The 17,490-nt window shown below is 43.1% G+C and overlaps 2 protein-coding genes across 2 annotated transcripts in view; one reads left to right on the top strand and one right to left on the bottom strand.

Moving 5' to 3' along the window:
- The window catches only part of LOC146634628 (protein NLRC3-like), a 223,074-nt gene that overhangs the window by 190,179 nt on the left and 15,405 nt on the right, over positions 1 to 17,490 (top strand). The window lies entirely within an intron of this gene.
- Positions 600 to 16,087, bottom strand: LOC146634629 (neuroligin-2-like). Its single transcript, XM_085349919.1, has 5 exons — positions 15,957 to 16,087; positions 15,665 to 15,797; positions 2,616 to 2,849; positions 1,734 to 2,047; positions 600 to 1,428 (listed from the first exon to the last, which is right to left on the bottom strand). Exons 1-5 carry the CDS (start codon positions 16,085 to 16,087, stop codon positions 600 to 602), a joined length of 1,641 nt encoding a protein of 546 aa, XP_085206045.1.

Genomic DNA, 17,490 nt, shown 5'->3' with positions numbered 1-17,490 from the left:
CACAGCAGTACTTACTTGGCACCTAAAAATGCTGGTCGAATGAAAGATATCAGTGTTTTCATGGTTATATGTTTAGTGTACGCCTCCCGCCTCCAAACTGCTCAGCAGATCGGGAATTTTTAGAGAAGAGCAGGAGGGAGGCGTGTCAAATGAGAGGAAGAGAGCAGTAATAAAACACGGATGTAGAAAAGAGAAGCATAATGTGCACATAACACACAGGAGATGGAAAAAGAGATGACGCCAACGTAAAAAAGAGAAAACAGCGAGGAGCGAGAGAGCATTCGTCCCTTTGACAAATGTTGGAGGTCTTGAGCCTGGAAACAGCAGACCGTCTTTGAAAACAGTATCTTTGAAAGATCTGAGTCACCCACCCCAAACTGCTCATCTGCTGCTGGACACTTCAGTTGCACCTCCACATGCCACCAGTGGAGGGAGCTGCCAAGTTTCACAGCACATGACGCAGCAGGTGTAGTTGCTTTTGGAGAAAGAAGAGAATAAGAGGACAGAACGAAGGCCCACGTCTAGAGGCCTCCCTTCCAGAGCGGAAGCAGAGCCAGTGTTCCTGGTCCCTAGGTGGCGCTGTGTCGGGCCTGTCCCTACTATACCCTGGTGGTGGAGTGGGGGTGGGGCAGGGTGTTGTTGTGGCCAGTGGAGGGGAATGTGTTGAAGGCGTGAAGAGGCTGCATGCTAGTGATGGTGCTGGGGATTACGGTGATGGTGTTTGGCTTCATCAGCGGCACGTTGTCGGGGGCGCGGCGCAGCGCCAGGGTGTAGTCGGGAGGGCAGGCGGGCCGCAGGATGTCGTGGGGTCGCAGGGGCTCCATGTCGTGGTGAGCGTCGTGCTCCCAGTCCTTCATCTGCAGGGACATGATCTCCTCCTCCTGCCTGTGAACCAGGTCGTTGGCGGGGCCGCCCCGCTGAGGGGACAGCCGGTGCCGGCGCATCTCGTGCTGCTTGTCACGCTTGTAGTAAAGGGCGGCGAAGGCCAGGATGTTGAGGAAGAAGAGCGACGCTCCAACTGCAACTGTCACGCTCAGTTCGGTGGAGTAGTCGCGGGTGTGTCTGGGAAAGAGGTCCTGGGGCGGGCGCTCTGAGCCCTCGGGCTCAGGATCTGATGGGAAGGTAGGGTAAGGATGACGAGTGGTTCGAGGAACGTTGTTTCTGGGCCTCATGGTGCCGGGGTCACGGCCTGCGGGGGAGCGCGTAGTGGTGGGAAAGAGCACGTCGTGCAGGCTGTGAAGATGAGGGACTAATTCCAGCCAAAAGGCCACTTTGTTAGCTCTGTAGTTGTCTCTGACACGAGGTTTCAAACCGATGTGAAGGTACTGCTTGTCCTTCCAGTTGAACTTGGTCCAGATGACCTCCTCGAAGCGGTTGGGCTTGGTATGAATGAACTTGGTGTCCTGAGGGACGGGCAGGTTGGGGTCCCTGGTGGAGCATAAAGGTTAAACGTTTCAGTTCAAAGTTATATTCAGTCTCCATTATAAGTAACATGTGGCATCAATACACTGAATACAGACAGGAGGCCCATTCTCTGTGCAACCTTTAAACTATCTAAGACCAACCGGCTGCTCTGGGATCTGGATGCTTTTGGTGAACCAGTATGTTCAATTCTTCAAAGCCACACGGGAATTAAACTAGCAACCTAGATTCAAGTATTCAACATGACTAGAAGGCTGTCAGTGAACATACAGTAACGTGTACAGTTTACACTACTGTGACATGAGGCCTACCCAGTCTTTGCGAAGTTAGTCCAGTAAGTCATGACCACAGCGCTCAGCATCACATCGTTCTTGGAGAAGTTGCACGGGAACAGGTCCGTGGCACCGATCATCGGTACGCCGAACACGTAAGGTATCTCGTCTCCGTGCGCGGCGTCGGCCCACTCGGGCCGCGTCTCGGTTTGGCAGTGGTGGTAGAACGTGTAAAAGTAAACTGGGGACTGAAACTCAGCATGGAGTTTGGCAGTGGCCACAGCTGGTGCCACCCACTGGTGGTCCGTAAACAGGAAGTGAGTGAGAAATCTAGAGAGGAAAAAAAAGTCTTTCTGATAACAGAAGGAGTGACAGGCAGCAGAGAGGAAGCATGACTGCATTATCCAAACATGTCTGTACTGTGACTGTGGTCCGGCTGTGAGGGGTTCGCAGGCCGATCTGTCAGAAACACCGACACTGAGATTGGGAGCCCACTACCTGGGGGATGATAGCATTACTGCCCACAGAGCCTCAAAGGTTAAGGCGCAGACACGCCGTGATGTGGATGAGTGGCTCTCTTTAGCACGCTTGTCTTGTTTGATGCACTTCACTGGGCTCACATGTTACTGATTCCATTCTTTACTCGCATGTTTTAAACGCTTAAAGCACTTTCACAGGTTTTGATATTCTTTTGAAAATTCATGTGAACTCAAGCTGTCAGAATTGTAATGTAAGCTTTGATAATTGTCCACATTTGTCATTTTGACGATTATCCGTTTATTTTAATGAATACAGCAAACAGAAAAAAACGAACAAATCAACAAACGCGGCTCCTAATGAGACAAAACCTGATGATGCTGCAAAATGCAGTTAAGTGAGAGGAGGCTGTAAAATGGAATAACTGAAAAAGTGGCAGTGTACAGAGGTGGCGTCCTCACCCTCTGGGTAGCCGTAGAGGTTGTCAACAAAGCTGGAGATGGTGTAGTCGAACGCCGCAGCTGAGATGCCGTCGTTGTCCTCACTGTCGTCCACAAACTTCAGCCCCTCTCCCTGGTTCACTCCTATCAGGATGTCATAGTTTAGGAGCTCCCCCTGGTGGAGCAAATAAGGAAGAACATGCTGAGTGCTGGGACAGAGCCTGTGTGCATCACAAGTCTACAACAGGAAGTGCAGCTGAAGCACAGCTTTGTGAATTGGCAGCATTTCATTTCCCAGTAAACAAAATAAAGATTAGCTGTTGCCATGAAATTCCTACTATAAAATGTAAATACTGCAATATATGCAGGGTTCATACACATTTTTAGGGTCAAATTCAAGCACTTTTTAAGCACATTCAAGGTCAATTTTCAAGCTTTTCCAGCACATTACCAAAAAAGAAGCATGTTTCACTTTGCATCACCTCAGTAAGACCTTGTAAAAATTTAAACAAATCATCTGAGGTCGATTTAAATGTCTTTTGTTTCCCTTTTGTTAAAAGAGCAGCACACAAAAATACAGAAAAAGGAAACGGTTGCCTTACATGCATATAGTGTACAAACTCAAAAAAACACATTCCTCTTAAAAATGCGCAAATGTGAACAAATCAACTTGTTAGATATCTTCATCTCCACTGTAAATAAACAACAAGCCAGAGAACAAGAAAACTGCACCAAACACCACAAACACCAACAAATTAATGTCCTCTCATCAGACATTGAAGCTTCTTTCCTGTGTGACATAAAAAATAAGAGACAGATGTTTGTTTGTTTTTTTAACTAGTTAAGCACCCACGTTCAGTCATCCACCCATTCACGCACACATTCACGCACTGGTGATGTAGCTACAGCCACCCTGGGGCGCCACCAGGCCCTCTGACCACCACCAGTAGGCAACGGGTGAAGTGTCTTGCCGGGTGAAGTGTCTTGCCCAAGGACACAACGACCGAGACTGTCCAAGCCGGGGCTCGATTACAAGGCGAACTCCTAACTCTTGAGCCACGATCGCCCAGTGGGGACATGGGGACATTTCAATTTCCAGCAGGAAGCTCCCCCTTTTTGTTAAACCCTTTAGATCAGGGGTCGGCAACCTGCGGCTCTTTAGTCCTTATAGTGCGGCTCCGCGTGGTTTGTGAAAATAAATTAGCTGAAGTGTATTTTATTTATGTTAGTTCTTTTTTTAACTTGTAGTTCTAAATTGGAAGATTATTGTGATTTTGCAATATACAAATAAAATTATATTTTCTTATTTTTTCATCGCTCAAAATAAGCGTCACACTCGCGGAAGCCGGTGTACCCGGCGAAACGCCGTGCATTTATCGAGCCTTTCAACCCCAGATAGGCCAATTATGGCTCTTTGGCTCTTTGGGTCTTAAAGGTTGCTGACCCCTGCTTTAGATGAACAGAGTTTTTTAATTAAATACATAATCTTTAATAAATGTTCTCTTTTATAAAAAGTAGGATAATTAAAAAAACTTTTATTATACCTCTATTGAGTAGAAAAAAAACTCGTGTTTTCTGTCGTCTGTTATATAATATTAGGGATGTTTGTGATAATTAATTTCTTAATCGGCTGGACTAACCAATAGTCCACAACCAGGAAACACTGAAATTTTACGTTAAGTTTGAAAACAGTTTAAAAAAAAAACCCATTCCAAAATGTCTTGTGACAATCTCATTGGCTTAGGGAGTGATGATGTCATAGATCTTAAGAATCTTAAGTCCTTTGATGTTTTTCCTTAAGTAGGGGTGAGAAACAGCAAGTTTTAGTTCGTTTCAGCAGCATCTGTGTTTGCAGCCTACAAAACGTTCACCACAAGCTCTTCAAAGTCATCGTATAGAAACTCCAACATGTTTCCAAGGAAAAAACAACCAATTCAAAAAGATTACGCCGCCTCTCCTTCCTGGCGTGGCCGGCCAATTTCCCCAAATGGCTCCTCATCCTTCCAAAGGGCGTTAGAGGAGAGTAGGAAGGAAATCTACCTTCTCCAGAAAAAAATGCAACAAATTGAAGAAGAGAAACTTCAACTGGAGGACAAATGTAGACGAATGGAAGCCCAAAATAAAGAGCTGGAAGACAGACAACAGCGCCAGCCGGACATAAAAATTATTAATGAGGGCTGGGGAATCAAGTTTGCTCAGAGCCGAGAGCAGATTGTGCACCTCATTAAAGAAAACAGGCAAAAGAGTGCAGAACTAAAAGAAATGACCAACCAGCTCCAAGACAAGAAAACGATGACTGATAAGATACAACGGGATCTCCAATACATGGACCGAAAAAATCGGCTCCTCCAAAGACAGCTCCATGAAGCTGTGGAAGAAAAGAAAGAATTCCTCCAAGGAAGAGCAGGACAAAAAGCAACGAGACGTGCAGCACGAACTGAAGAGCATGCAGGAAAAATACCGCATGCTGAAAGAAAGCCTGGATGAAACACTGCGCCAAAATAAAGACCTTCTTCAACAGAAAGAGCAACAGCAAGAAAGACTGAAAGAAGGAAAACGTATCGTCCAGGACTTTGAGTCTAAAAATCTAAAACTGCAAGAGTTTTGTAATCAGCTGGAGGACAAAGCAACTAAAGTGGAAGAAGAAAAGGACAAACTGGAGAAACGCTGCTCACAGATGCAGAGAAGGATCGATCAGATAGCGAGAAACAACTCCGAGCTCGTTAAGGGGATTTTGGTGGAATTCAATAACTTGAAGCGTGAAAACACTCAAATGCAGGCGCAAAAACAACAAGAAGACAAAATACATGAAGACCTGCAGCTCACGCTCCAAGAAATCCAGAAAAGAAACAAGCAGTTAGAAGACAAGCACAAAGAGGTCCAACAGAGAAATGCAGACATGCACAAGGACAAGCTGATACAGGAGGCAACATCCAAACAACTCAAAGACAAGCTTGAAGAACAACAAGCAACATTGGAAGAGGTGGAACAAAGATGTGAGAAACTTGAAGAACAAAACGCAGAAACCATCGATGAGCTGAGAAATCTCATCCTGGAGAAAAAAGCGCTCGTGGAAAAGTGCATGAAAAAAAAGAGAAAATGGTTCCACTTGTTCCGGAGGAGAGACGCTACTGCTTCCTCACCTGATGTAGCCTCGTCTTGCTCCACCTCTGTTAACCCCCCCAACCAGTCCCGGCCGTTGACTGTCCCCTCCTGAGCCTGGTTCTGCCGGAGGTTCCTGCCCGTTTAAAGGCAGTTTTTCCTCCCCACTGTCGCCAAGTGCTTGCTCAGAGGGGATTGTTGGGCTTTTCTCTCCTCTGCCTTGTTTCTTCATTTACTTGCTTGTTTAACTTTTTTCAACTTATCTAAATAATAAACCAATTAAATTTATCCTTTGAGTATTTTTCATCTCATCTTTACAGAATCTTTCCAAAACATTTTCAAACATTCAGATCTGTCTTTTATTTTCTTCTTGAAGCCTCATAAATGGTGAACTAAAAACCCGGAACATGGTTTGAAACATAGTTTCAGCTGAAACTGGCATAACATGCTGTGTGTGTGTGTGTGTGTGTGTGTGTGTGTGTGTGTGTGTGTGTGTGTGTGTGTGTGTGTGTGTGTGTGTGACAGGGTATCACTAGTTAGGTCATCATGTTTAGACTCATTCACTCCAAAATTATTTAGGCCAAATCTTTAAAACAGTGTCATTTCATACACATTTTCAATTCACTTCAATCGCACAAATGCAGAAATAATTATTTGCAGTATCTTATTTATTATGAGAATGTCATGCCTGATCATTTGTACCTACACCACCAAAAATGGGGGCAAAAGGGAGGAGATCATGTTTAATCGGTTATAAGAAAAGGTCAGAAATATAAGTGCCGACATGAGCAGTGTCCACAGAAACCTCTGACTCTCAGCTCAAAGCTCATATAAACCATTTCTACAACCAGCAAACAAACAAAGACACCGAACAGTTAAAAGAGCAGTGACGTCACCACGAATCTGTGGTCAGGTAATATCCATGTTTTGATTGATGATTTTCTGGAGTTAAATGTGAACCGAAGCATATTTTGGGTGTTATATGCTATTAAATACTTTTTAATTTATTTAAAAGTATTTAATAGCATATAACACCCAAAACATGCTGGGTGTGGAAATAAAAAAATCAGAATTTCCTCTGTTTGAGTCACAGTAACTTTGACATAGTAACATTTGCAGTAAGTCCTAAATGTTCACCTTTAAAATCACTCCCTCTGTTCATTTTGCCCACATCATGTTTCAGTGGTTGGCCTCAGGTTCTTCAGCTTCCTGACAGTCTGAAGTCAGCTGACAGAGTTTCACCTGCTAAATACACAGAAAATCTTGTTAAAGCCGCACAGTTTGCCCAACAGTAATATTCCCATTAAGCCCTTTCTAAACACTTTATAACAATGTGTCATCACTAAATTATAAACTTCTTCTCCAAATCTGCACGACTGCACTTAGTCACAGACTTTATTTAATTGTCCTGCGGCTGCTATCATATATTTTACCAAACAGTTCTTCTCACACAGTCACAGATATATTTCTCTCAATGCAAACTTCACTCATGTCTCAGACAGGAAACTTGAGTTTTTCTTTTTTTTCTGTCCCCACTCATTCAACTAATTTGCATATTGAGTCACATCCCGAGAAGTTGCCCTGACAACAGAAATGCATATTCAAAACATTGCTGCATAATTCAATTATTATTATTTTATTTTTATTTCTACAGTCGTCACTTCTTTTGCTCAATCAGCTGGAAACCACTTCTAATTCATTATTTTAAACCTGCTTTAAGCTTCTAATCCCTGGTTGGTCCTCCCAGTCTCTTTTTCCTTGTCACAAAAGTCGCTCTATTGTCCTGCAACTTCCTGAGTTATTCCTCAGCTTCAGCCTTTAAGTGTGTTAAATCTACACCATTCAGCATTTATGTCATGTATTCACATTCATGAGTGTAAGCATGTCTTCATTGCGTGTATGTTGTGTGTTCATATTAATATTGAGTGTAAGCTGGTCTTCGTTGCCTCGATGTGTTTTTATAATCAGATTTAATTCCTGCACCTCTCAATGTTAAATACACTTAGTCATTGAGGGCTAGCAGGAGGGACCATGCGCTTACCTGCTGCTCCTTGGCAGGTAGCTCCATGCCCTCCTGGGTTTTAATTACACCTTAGAACACACATGCATCAACACTACAATGAGCGGGTGGAGGGAGGTTTGGAGTCTTCTCTCACCCCCATTCTCTGCGGCCTGCTGGAGCGGGGGGGCTAGTAGGAGGAGTTGGCCGTCCGACTGCGGTCTGGGGTGTGGGGCCTCCCTGCTGCTGCGGAGTCGGGGTGGTCTGCCTCTCCCCACCGCAGGGAAAAGGGTAACACCACCTGGGTCTGGGTGCAATTCCCCCCTCCAGGGGCAAGGGTACCTAGACCCGGTTTGTAGAGTACGCTTGGGGAGTGTGATTGTGTGTACAGCGTCTCTTTATGTCTGTCTCCACGTTGGTTGAGTGTGGAGTGAGTGCATATGAGAGCATGAGGGTGGGAATGGATGTTTGTGTCTATATGTCAGGTTGGGTATCAGACGCCACCTCTCTGGGGACACCTCAGGCCCTCCAAGGTTTGGAGGCCTATCTCCACCCACCACCACTTCCCCTGCCGGTGGCGGACTCCCTCAGGTGTCGGTGTGTTGGTGGTTCTTTGTGTCTGGGGGTGGGCGTCCGGGTACACACCGGCTCACTCCTTGGCGGCCGCTTGTCGGGGCCTGGGGCCTGGGGCTCGCTCGGGCCCCTTTGGAGGTGGGGTGCCCCCGGCCTCTCGGCCTAGGGCTCGGTCACTCAGGCGCAGCTGGGGGCCGGCGGAGCTCACGGGCGCGTCACTGCAACCCCCCCTGGCTTCTGCTCCGCGGCTGCTGAGTGAGCCCTCATCTGGGACTCTCCTCAGCTCTTACTGGGACAGTGGCGCGGCTGCCCCTCTGTTGGTCTTCCATGGTCTCTTGTGTTCTGGGGGCCTCTGGATGTCTCGAGTTTTGATCTCCTCCATACCCGCTTCACACCCTGGAGGACGGGGCTGTGGCCCCCCCACACTCCCTAGCAGATCATTACATGGAGAAACCTTTGGAATGCAAGCATGCTGATCCACACAGGTATGCACACATGGGTATTCACAGACGCGGACTACAGCTTTCTTGGCTGCTGCCTCAAAGCACACTGTGCGCTGTCTATCTTGCGTGCTGCACAATATCGTTTATTATTTAGTAAATATTGATATCTATGACTAGCTAGTTTATTGTGATGGTGCTTTGCTTTCTCTATTATTATGTTGCTCTTTGTTGTTTGCTGTCTCCTCTGTTTGTTTGTTTGTTTGTTTGTTTGTTTTTTCTCCATACAGGTGACCCAGGAGTTTGTTTTTTTTTTGTCTCTCTTCCCCCCCCTTCTCACCGTCTCTTCTCCCCTTGGGTTTTCTTTCTTTCTCTCCCCCTCTCCCTCTCATTCATTCCCCCTGTCCTATTTATTAAAAAAAAAAAAAAAAAAAAAAAAAATAAAATAATTCCTGCATCTTTGCGCTGAACTGTGGATTCAAACTGTCTCACTTCTGATTCTCTCCAAAAACAATTTCACATGTGACAATTTCTACATGTGTGTTTTCTATTTTTCTATTCATTTATGTATTATTAGTTCATTTATTTCTTTATCTCTCTCTCTCTCTTACTTTTTTTATTTACCTTTCTGTTGCGATGCTCTGGATGTTTCTAAACCCCACAAATGCAGTCTCACTGTTCAACCCAATTTTCCTATGCTGGCATCCTGGCAGCTGCACGCTTGACTTTTCTCAGTTCATGGGCAGTTATTTTGCGCCTTGGTTTTTCCACACGCTTCTTGCGACCCTGTTGACTATTTTGAATGAAACGCTTGATTGTTCGATGATCACGCTTCAGAAGCTTTGCAATTTTGAGACTGCTGCATCCCTCTGCAAGATATCTCACTATTTTTGACTTTTCTGAGCCTGTCAAGTCCTTCTTTTGACCCATTTTGCCAAAGGAAAGGACGTTGCCTAATAATTATGCACACCTGATATAGGGTGTTGATGTCATTAGACCACACCCCTTCTCATTACAGAGATGCACATCACCTAATATGCTTAATTGGTAGTAGGCTTTCGAGCCTATACAGCTTGGAGTAAGACAACATGCATGAAGAGGATGATGTGGACAAAATACTCATTTGCCTAATAATTCTGCTCTCCCTGTAGACTTTTGTCTTATCGCCTTAACCTCCATGGTCTCAAATTCTTTAAGGATATAATTTCTTTTAACCGGATTAGGGCAAATTTCATTTATCAAAATATTCCTGATCACTTTGTTTGTAAACCTGCTGTCACCAAATTCAACTCCAGCTATGCAGAGCTGCCTCAGTCCAGGAGAAATTTTAGAGTGCACAATATCTTCTTTTATCATTGATCTCAAAGGGACTGGGATGGCTTTCACTGGGGATTTATATCTCTTAGCAGTACATCTTACATCAAATTTCTCACAAAATGTCTCATGTTTTAGTAAGACCCCATTATCATCCATAAAATGAGCTACAGCCCAAATCCCTTTAGATCTCCATTCATCCACGTACACAGATTTCCTACACAAACGGATATACCTGTTGTTCCATATAGGGGTGTTGTGAGGAGTAAAGCTATGTTTATAGATTAATTTCCAGTAGAGACGGACCTGCTGATGGAAAGCTGAGAGTTTAACAGGTAACGAACTGCAATCAAAGTCACAACGTAACAAAAAGTCTATTCCACCCATTTTGCCAAAAATCACATTGGGAATAATGTTCCAAAAGGAATTTTTGTTCCTAATGAAAGATCTTAACCATTTCAATTTTAGTACACCATTCATAACATCAAAGTCAGTGGCATTAGCCCCACCCTCTTCATAATTCTTAATCACATCATTTTTCTTTATATAATGACATTTGTTCCTCCATATGAACCTAAAATTAAGAGTATTTATAGATTTAATTAGTTTTGGAGGTATGGGCAGAGAAAAGGCTGGATAGATGAGTCTGGACAGACTGTCCATGTTGGTTAGCAAGCTTCTCCCAAACAGAGTTATGTCCCTTTGCAGCCACATGTTTAAAATTGACTTACACTTTTCTATATTGGTACAGATATTCTTATTTTCTGTTGATGTCTTATCCTTGCAAATTACAATGCCCAGATACTTCACCTCTTTTTTGATCTGCATATTATTCATTGCTTGCAGGGGACACTCATGCAGAGCTAGAATTTTGCATTTATTAATATTCAGCTGTAGGCCAGAAGCTTTGGAGAAGTGGTTGATCACCTGCAAGGCTAAAGGAATCTGGTCCTCATTTTTTAGAAACAGGGTGGTATCATCTGCCAGCTGACTGATTATTATCTGTTCACCCATCACAGTTAACCCCTTAATGTGACTGTTTTTAATCAAAATAATTCCTCTGACACAGAAGACCTACATTCCTGGTTTAATTCTTGCTGTCAAAAAATCATGGACTCTGTGGCTCCTTTAAAAACCAGGCAGCTTAAGGCTAAACCTGAGCCTTGGTTTAATGAGAGCAGTCGTGCTGTTAAGAGGGAATGTCGTCGAGCAGAACGGAGGTGGAAAAAGGATAAACTGCATGTATCATTTCAAATTCTCAAAGACTGCTGGCATCGCTACCAGAACACTGTTAAAGAGGCAAAAAGGGAATATTTTGCAAATATTATTTCTTCCAACTGTCATAACCCACGTGTGTTATTTAGGACCATTGACACTGTTCTTAATACTCCTTTGAATGTCTGTTTGGAAGTTTCTCCTGAGATTTGCAATGATTTTCTGAACTTTTTTATTGAAAAGGTTGTCACCATCAGGGCTCTTATCACAGCTCCTGACTCTGACCCCTCTGTCTCTGTCCCTTGCGCTGCTGTTTTCACTCAGTTTGAGCTTGTGACGCTCTCCTCTTTAGAGGATGTGGTTCGCCATATTAAGCCCACAGGTTCCCCACGGGATCCTGTCCCTCCACAATTCTTTAAAGAAATTTTTCCTAGTATACAACAGTATGTCCTTGACATTATTAACAGCAGTCTGTCTTCTGGTGTGGTTCCTGCAAATTTCAAACATGCAGTAGTACAGCCACTGCTTAAGAAACCTGGCCTTGATCACACAGTTTTAGCGAACTATAGGCCTATTTCCAAGCTGCCTTTAGTCTCCAAGGTTTTAGAGAAAATTGTTTTTAGTCAACTGAAAGATTTTCTAGATGAAAATGGAATCTTTGAGGTTTTTCAGTCAGGTTTTAAAACCCTTCACAGCACAGAATCTGCATTACTAAGGGTTTTTAATGACATCCTTCTGGCATGTGATTCTGGTAACCATGTTGTTCTTGTCTTGCTTGACCTAACTGCTGCCTTTGACACAGTAGACCACAATATTTTAATTTCTCGATTACATGATGTAGTGGGTATTGGTGGCACTGCACTCAATTGGTTTAGGTCTTATTTGTCAGATAGAACTTTCTCTGTCAGCCTTCTCGGTTACAAATCGTCTTCTGCTCCTCTGTCATGTGGTGTCCCACAGGGCTCAATTTTAGGGCCACTGCTCTTTTCTCTGTATCTACTGCCTCTGGGTTCTATCCTTAGAAGGCATGGGATCTCATTTCACTGTTATGCCGAAGACTGCCAAATTTATTTGACACTAAAACGCAAGGATGCCATCTCCATAAAACCTCTCTTGACATGTCTAGATGACATTAAAGCTTGGTTGGCTCGAAACTTTTTAAATTTTAATAAAAAGAAAACAGAAGTGTTGGTGTTTGGACCCAGTGGTCCCTGTGAGTCCTCCTCTGTTGTTTTAGGATCCCTGGAAGTCTATTTTAAATCTGTTGTTACTGACCTTGGTTTTAAGTTGGACAGTGATTTTAAATTGGACAACCAAATCAGAGCAGTGGTGAAGTCCAGTTTTTATCATTTAAGGCGACTGGCAAGAGTAAAATCTTTTCTTTCGAGGCAGCACCTTGAAACAGTTATCCATGCTTTTATTTCTTCCCGCCTGGACTACTGTAACTCACTTTATGTGGGGGTCAGTCAGTCATTGCTCTCACGTCTGCAGCTGGTTCAAAATGCGGCTGCACGACTCCTAACAGGAACTCGAAAAAGAGAGCATATAACCCCCGTGCTGGCCTCTCTGCACTGGCTGCCTGTGTCTTTTAGAGTTAATTTTAAAATTCTTATGTTTGTTTTTAAATGTCTACACAGTCTTGCCCCGCCTTACCTCTCTGAGCTTCTTCATCCCCACATACCCTGTCGGTCTCTCAGGTCAGCTGACCAGCTGCTCCTGGAGGTACCGAGATCCAGGAGGAAGCTCAGAGGGGACAGGGCCTTCTCTATTGTGGCTCCAAAATTATGGAATAATTTGCCCATGCATGTTAGAGAGGCCCCTTCACTGTCCACTTTTAAATCACGTCTTAAAACCCACTTTTATTCCTTGGCTTTTAACCTCAGTGAGACTTAGTTTCTTTTTTAATGCAGTAGTTATTTAATTAATGATTTCACTCTTCTTTTATTTGTTTTTTATTTATATCTCATGTAATTTTATTTTACAGTTCCAATGTACAGCACTTTGTGTCAGCTGTGGTTGTTTTAAAAGTGCTTTATAAATAAAGTTGATGATGATGATGATGAAAATAGACAACAGCTCAGCAACCATGATGAACAGAAGTGGTGAGCTGCTACATCCCTGCCTTATCCCTCTATTAACCTCAAACCTTGAACATGTACCATGTTCTAGCAAAACAGAGCTGTTAATGTCATTATATAGCATCTCTATAACATTGATAAATTCCTCTCCAAAACCAAAAGACTGCAGAGTTTTTAATATGAACGTATGTTCAACTGAGTCAAATGCTTTGTAAAAATCCAAGAACAGGATGTACCCTCGCTCTTGGATTAATTCACTGTATTCAAGGAGATCCAAAACCAGCCTAATATTGTTATGAATTAGTCTTCCTTTCAAAAAACCTGATTGTGTTTCACTGATAATGTTTGAGATGCCTTTCTTTAGCCTCTCAGCTACAGCTCCAGACAGGATCTTATAGTCAGTGTTTAGTAAGGTGATGGGTCTTAAATTGTCTAAAATTCTTTTATCCTTACCCGATTTAGGGATCAGGGTTATCAGCCCTTGTTTCATGCTCGGCATCACTTCTTTTTTCTCTATCGATTCCTTTAATGCATCAAACAATAAAGTTCTTAGGTCCTTCCAGAAGAATTGATAAAAATTAGTAGTGAGTCCATCTGTCCCTGGGGACTTGTTTAATGCCATTTTCATGACCACCAAATCCAGTTCCTCAATTTTAAGCTCTGAATCACACAGATCTTTGAACGGCTTGTCAATACATGGGATGAGATTATGAATCTTATCAAAGAAACTATCAGAATCAGCTGCTGAATATTCTGAGGAGTACAATTTGGAATAAAAAGTGAAGACTTCCTTTTCAATCTTTCTGAAATCTTTACATTCAGTCCCATTTATCAACAAGCTTGAGATTAGATTTCTCTGCTGTCTGCACTTTTCCAGCTTACTAAAATATCATGAGTTCTTTTCACCTGCCTCAATCCACTTGGCTCTCGATCTTATAAAGGCACCCTGGGCTTTCTCTAGGTAAAGATCGTCTAATTTAGTTTGTAACTCCATCAATTTATTCTTTTCTTGCACGTTTAGTTTTTCTTTACTACAGCACTGAGTTATTTCACGAAGTAAATTACTTTCATATTCCCGTTTTTCCCTGTTCAGTTCTTTGCAGAATTTTATAGTGAATTCTCTGATTTTGAATTTAATAAGTTCCCATTTCTGTATATTACCCACTACTGAGTCATCATTTTTTATATCTGTAATTTTATGTCTAATTTTATCACAATACTTGTCCTTATTTAAAAGGCTGGCATTAAATTTCCAATATCCCCTGCTACTACGTTTCATCCTTGTTGGTTCTAAGACAAGATCAATGAAACAGTGATCAGATAGGGGTGCTTTGGAGATTTTAGATGGTGAAGTACACCTCAAAATGTCATCGCTCACTAACCAATAATCAATTCTTGACCTGCTTTCTCCATTAGGTTTAAACCATGAATAATTCTTAACTCCAGGATTCAAACTTCTCCAAATGTCTGTAAAATTATTATCACTAGAAAAGTTCTCAATAATGTTATTCTGTTGCCTCCTTCCTAAGCGAGGAGGCCATCTGTCCATCCATTCATCTGAGGTCATGTTCCAGTCTCCTCCTACTAGGATGTAATCTGTGGGGTACATAACTTTAAACTCTGAAATAACATTTGTTAGATTTTCCAATAGACGTTTATTTTGACCTTCGTTATTATGTCCATAAAGATTTGTAACAATTAGAAATATACCTTCGCTCTTCAAGCTGCAGTTGACCAATGACCCTCACTATCAGCTTTATATGTTATAATCTCCCCTGGGAACTTATTAAAACAAATCGCCACACCTCCAGATCTGTTAGATCCACGACTGAAAAGAATCTTGTCTCCCCACTGATTAGCCCAAAAGGTAACATCGGCATCCACAGAGTGAGTCTCTTGTAAAAACAGACAGTGACATTTTTGCCCCTTGCAAAATAAAAAAAGTGCCTTTCTCTTAACAATTTCCTTCAAACCCCGAACGTTTAATGAACCAAAAGAAATTTTTGAGTGAACCATAATAAGAGTATGCTAAGAAAATAACTTTTTTTTTTTAAAAAGAAAAGAAAAATATATAAACATGAGTTTAAATTGTAACACTTGTCACCAACTCAGTGACTAATAACCTTTAACTTTAAGTAGAACTCTTTTGTCCCATTAATAATATTCCACTGTATACAGTCTTACATCAAGTCTTTCATTCAACGTCGATGATCCTCCGTCCTTCGATGTATCCATGAGGACCCCGGAAAAAGGCCCGTTTCCCAGCCCGTCTGGCTTGTTCAATTTGCGGCCACAGCCGCCTCCTCTCTTCCCAGTCCTCCCGCGGCAGTACCTCAGCGAAGTGGAAACCGCCGTTCTTACAGACAGCCGAATCTTTGGTGCGACGCCAAATCTCCTCTTTCACGTGTCTCAGAGCAAACAGAATGATGATATGTCGGACCTTGTTCTCAATCTTCTTCCCAACTCTATGCACCACATCCACAGATTCTTCAAGCTTTGATATCATATCAGGTGCGATCTTGCCAAGAATTCCAATAACCAGCGATCTGACACCTTCATCTCTTTTCTCTTCTAATCCTTTAATCCGGAGGCACCACCTCATTTTGTACCTTTCTTGCTCTCACACTCTCTCCTTGAGATCGTAGTTATCTTTGGTCAACTGCTCGTTTCGTCTCTCCAACTCTTTAACCTTTTGTTTACATTCTTTCACCTCCTCCGAGTTGAACTGAACCGCTTTGGCTAGGCTGGCTAGCATCGTACTAGCTTGCTTGCATTGCACACTCAGGTCAGCTAGCTGCTCGTCCACTCTTTTTTCAAGGTTTTTTCTACGTAGTCATGATCCGTTCCTTCTCTGCTGTCTTCCTTTCCATCACATGGCGATGTTGTTTCTTGTTTTTTGAGGTCGAGTTTGAATTTAGCAGGTTTAACTATACTTGGGGCAGTCATTTTACTACTTTCGAGTGGAAACAATAACGAACACAAACTAAATTCTGGGACAAGTTCAACGAGCTCCTAATTCGTGCGACTGCTCAACTCGCCATCTTGCGCCACCGTCTCACTACTAGATGAACTTGTGACACACATCTGCAGTAGAGGCTGAGTGGCTGCTCTCACACCTGGAGCATCCAAATCGACCCACAAACACGCTGAAAGATGCAATGCCATCAATGTGGATTGTCAAGACTGAGAGACCTCTTCCCTCTGACCCCTCCCCAAACCCTCAAACCCTCCTACCCACCTCGACATACAAACTCTGTGTGGCTTCACGTGTTTTGTTGATGTTTACATGATCGAAATAACTTGAACACAAACACAAACAAACAAAGAGGAAGACCGCACCGGAAGGAAACAACTACAAGTCCCAGCATCCTCTGTGTTTAGGGAGCAGCAGTGAAAGTGAAAGCAGGAGGAGGAAGGTGGAGCTGAGGCAGGTGAGTGTTAACATGAATATGTTTCTTCTTATGACATAAAATAATTCCACGCTGTTCGTGTCTGTGGGTGAAATGTGAGGCCGGTCGGCTCCTCTGAGCGCTGGTTTCCTGTAAGTAGAGAGGAAGTGAGTTTAGCTGAGCCTCCGTTTAGTGTGAGAGAGCAGGAGGAGAGTGAGAGCTGTGCTGAGGCAGGGTGAGTGTTAACACCGCTCTGACATTACTGTGTCTCTGTGGCGGGAACAACAGGCTCCGTCAGTGGAGGCAAAAATAATCAGACTTTGGTTTTTCAAAGGAAACAACTTTATGTCGGAAGTTCCCGCACGCTCATTGGATAACGATGTGTCAATCTCGAGCTATTAGCCAATGAGCGTGCGGATTCACAGAAAGACCCGCCTTTATCACGGGACTTTAAAAACTACAATGGCGACAGAAACTCCGTGAGTGGAGTTCAGGGTGACGTTATGAAACTGTGACGTTTGAGCCACTTCCCGTTGAACGTGAAACTGATGGTTTCTGGTGTTTGGGTCTGTTTTTCTGTATTTATGCAGATAAAGTGTAAACTCAGATGAATTATACCATCAAATGTTAAAGGAAAATATCAGGATGAGTGTCTGTGAGCTGAGAAGGACGTGAAGCGAGCAGTTTATCCCAGAGCTGAAGCTGCTCTGTGTGCAGAGATGAGCTCAGATTCCTGCTGTGATTGATCAACAGTCACAGAAATGTAGAC

Source organism: Diplotaxodon limnothrissa, linkage group LG3 (assembly GCF_057381915.1).
Source record: "Diplotaxodon limnothrissa isolate DT_005_m linkage group LG3, D_limnothrissa_male_GT1.1, whole genome shotgun sequence".
NCBI classification, from domain to species: Eukaryota; Metazoa; Chordata; class Actinopteri; order Cichliformes; family Cichlidae; genus Diplotaxodon; species Diplotaxodon limnothrissa.
Note: the sequence above shows the minus strand (reverse complement) of the source record. Positions and strands in the feature narration are given on the sequence as shown.

Coding starts and splice junctions, on each gene's coding strand:
- LOC146634629 (XM_085349919.1), bottom strand. CDS start 16,087: ATGCTAGCCAGCCTAGCCAAAGCGGTTCAGTTCAACTCGGAGGAGGTG. Junction 15,798..15,956: donor TACGATCTCAAGGAGAGAGT/GTGAGAGCAAGA, acceptor TGTGGTGCATAG/AGTTGGGAAGAAGATTGAGA. Junction 2,850..15,664: donor GCGGTTTCCACTTCGCTGAG/GTACTGCCGCGG, acceptor TTCCTGTTGTAG/ACTTGTGATGCACACAGGCT.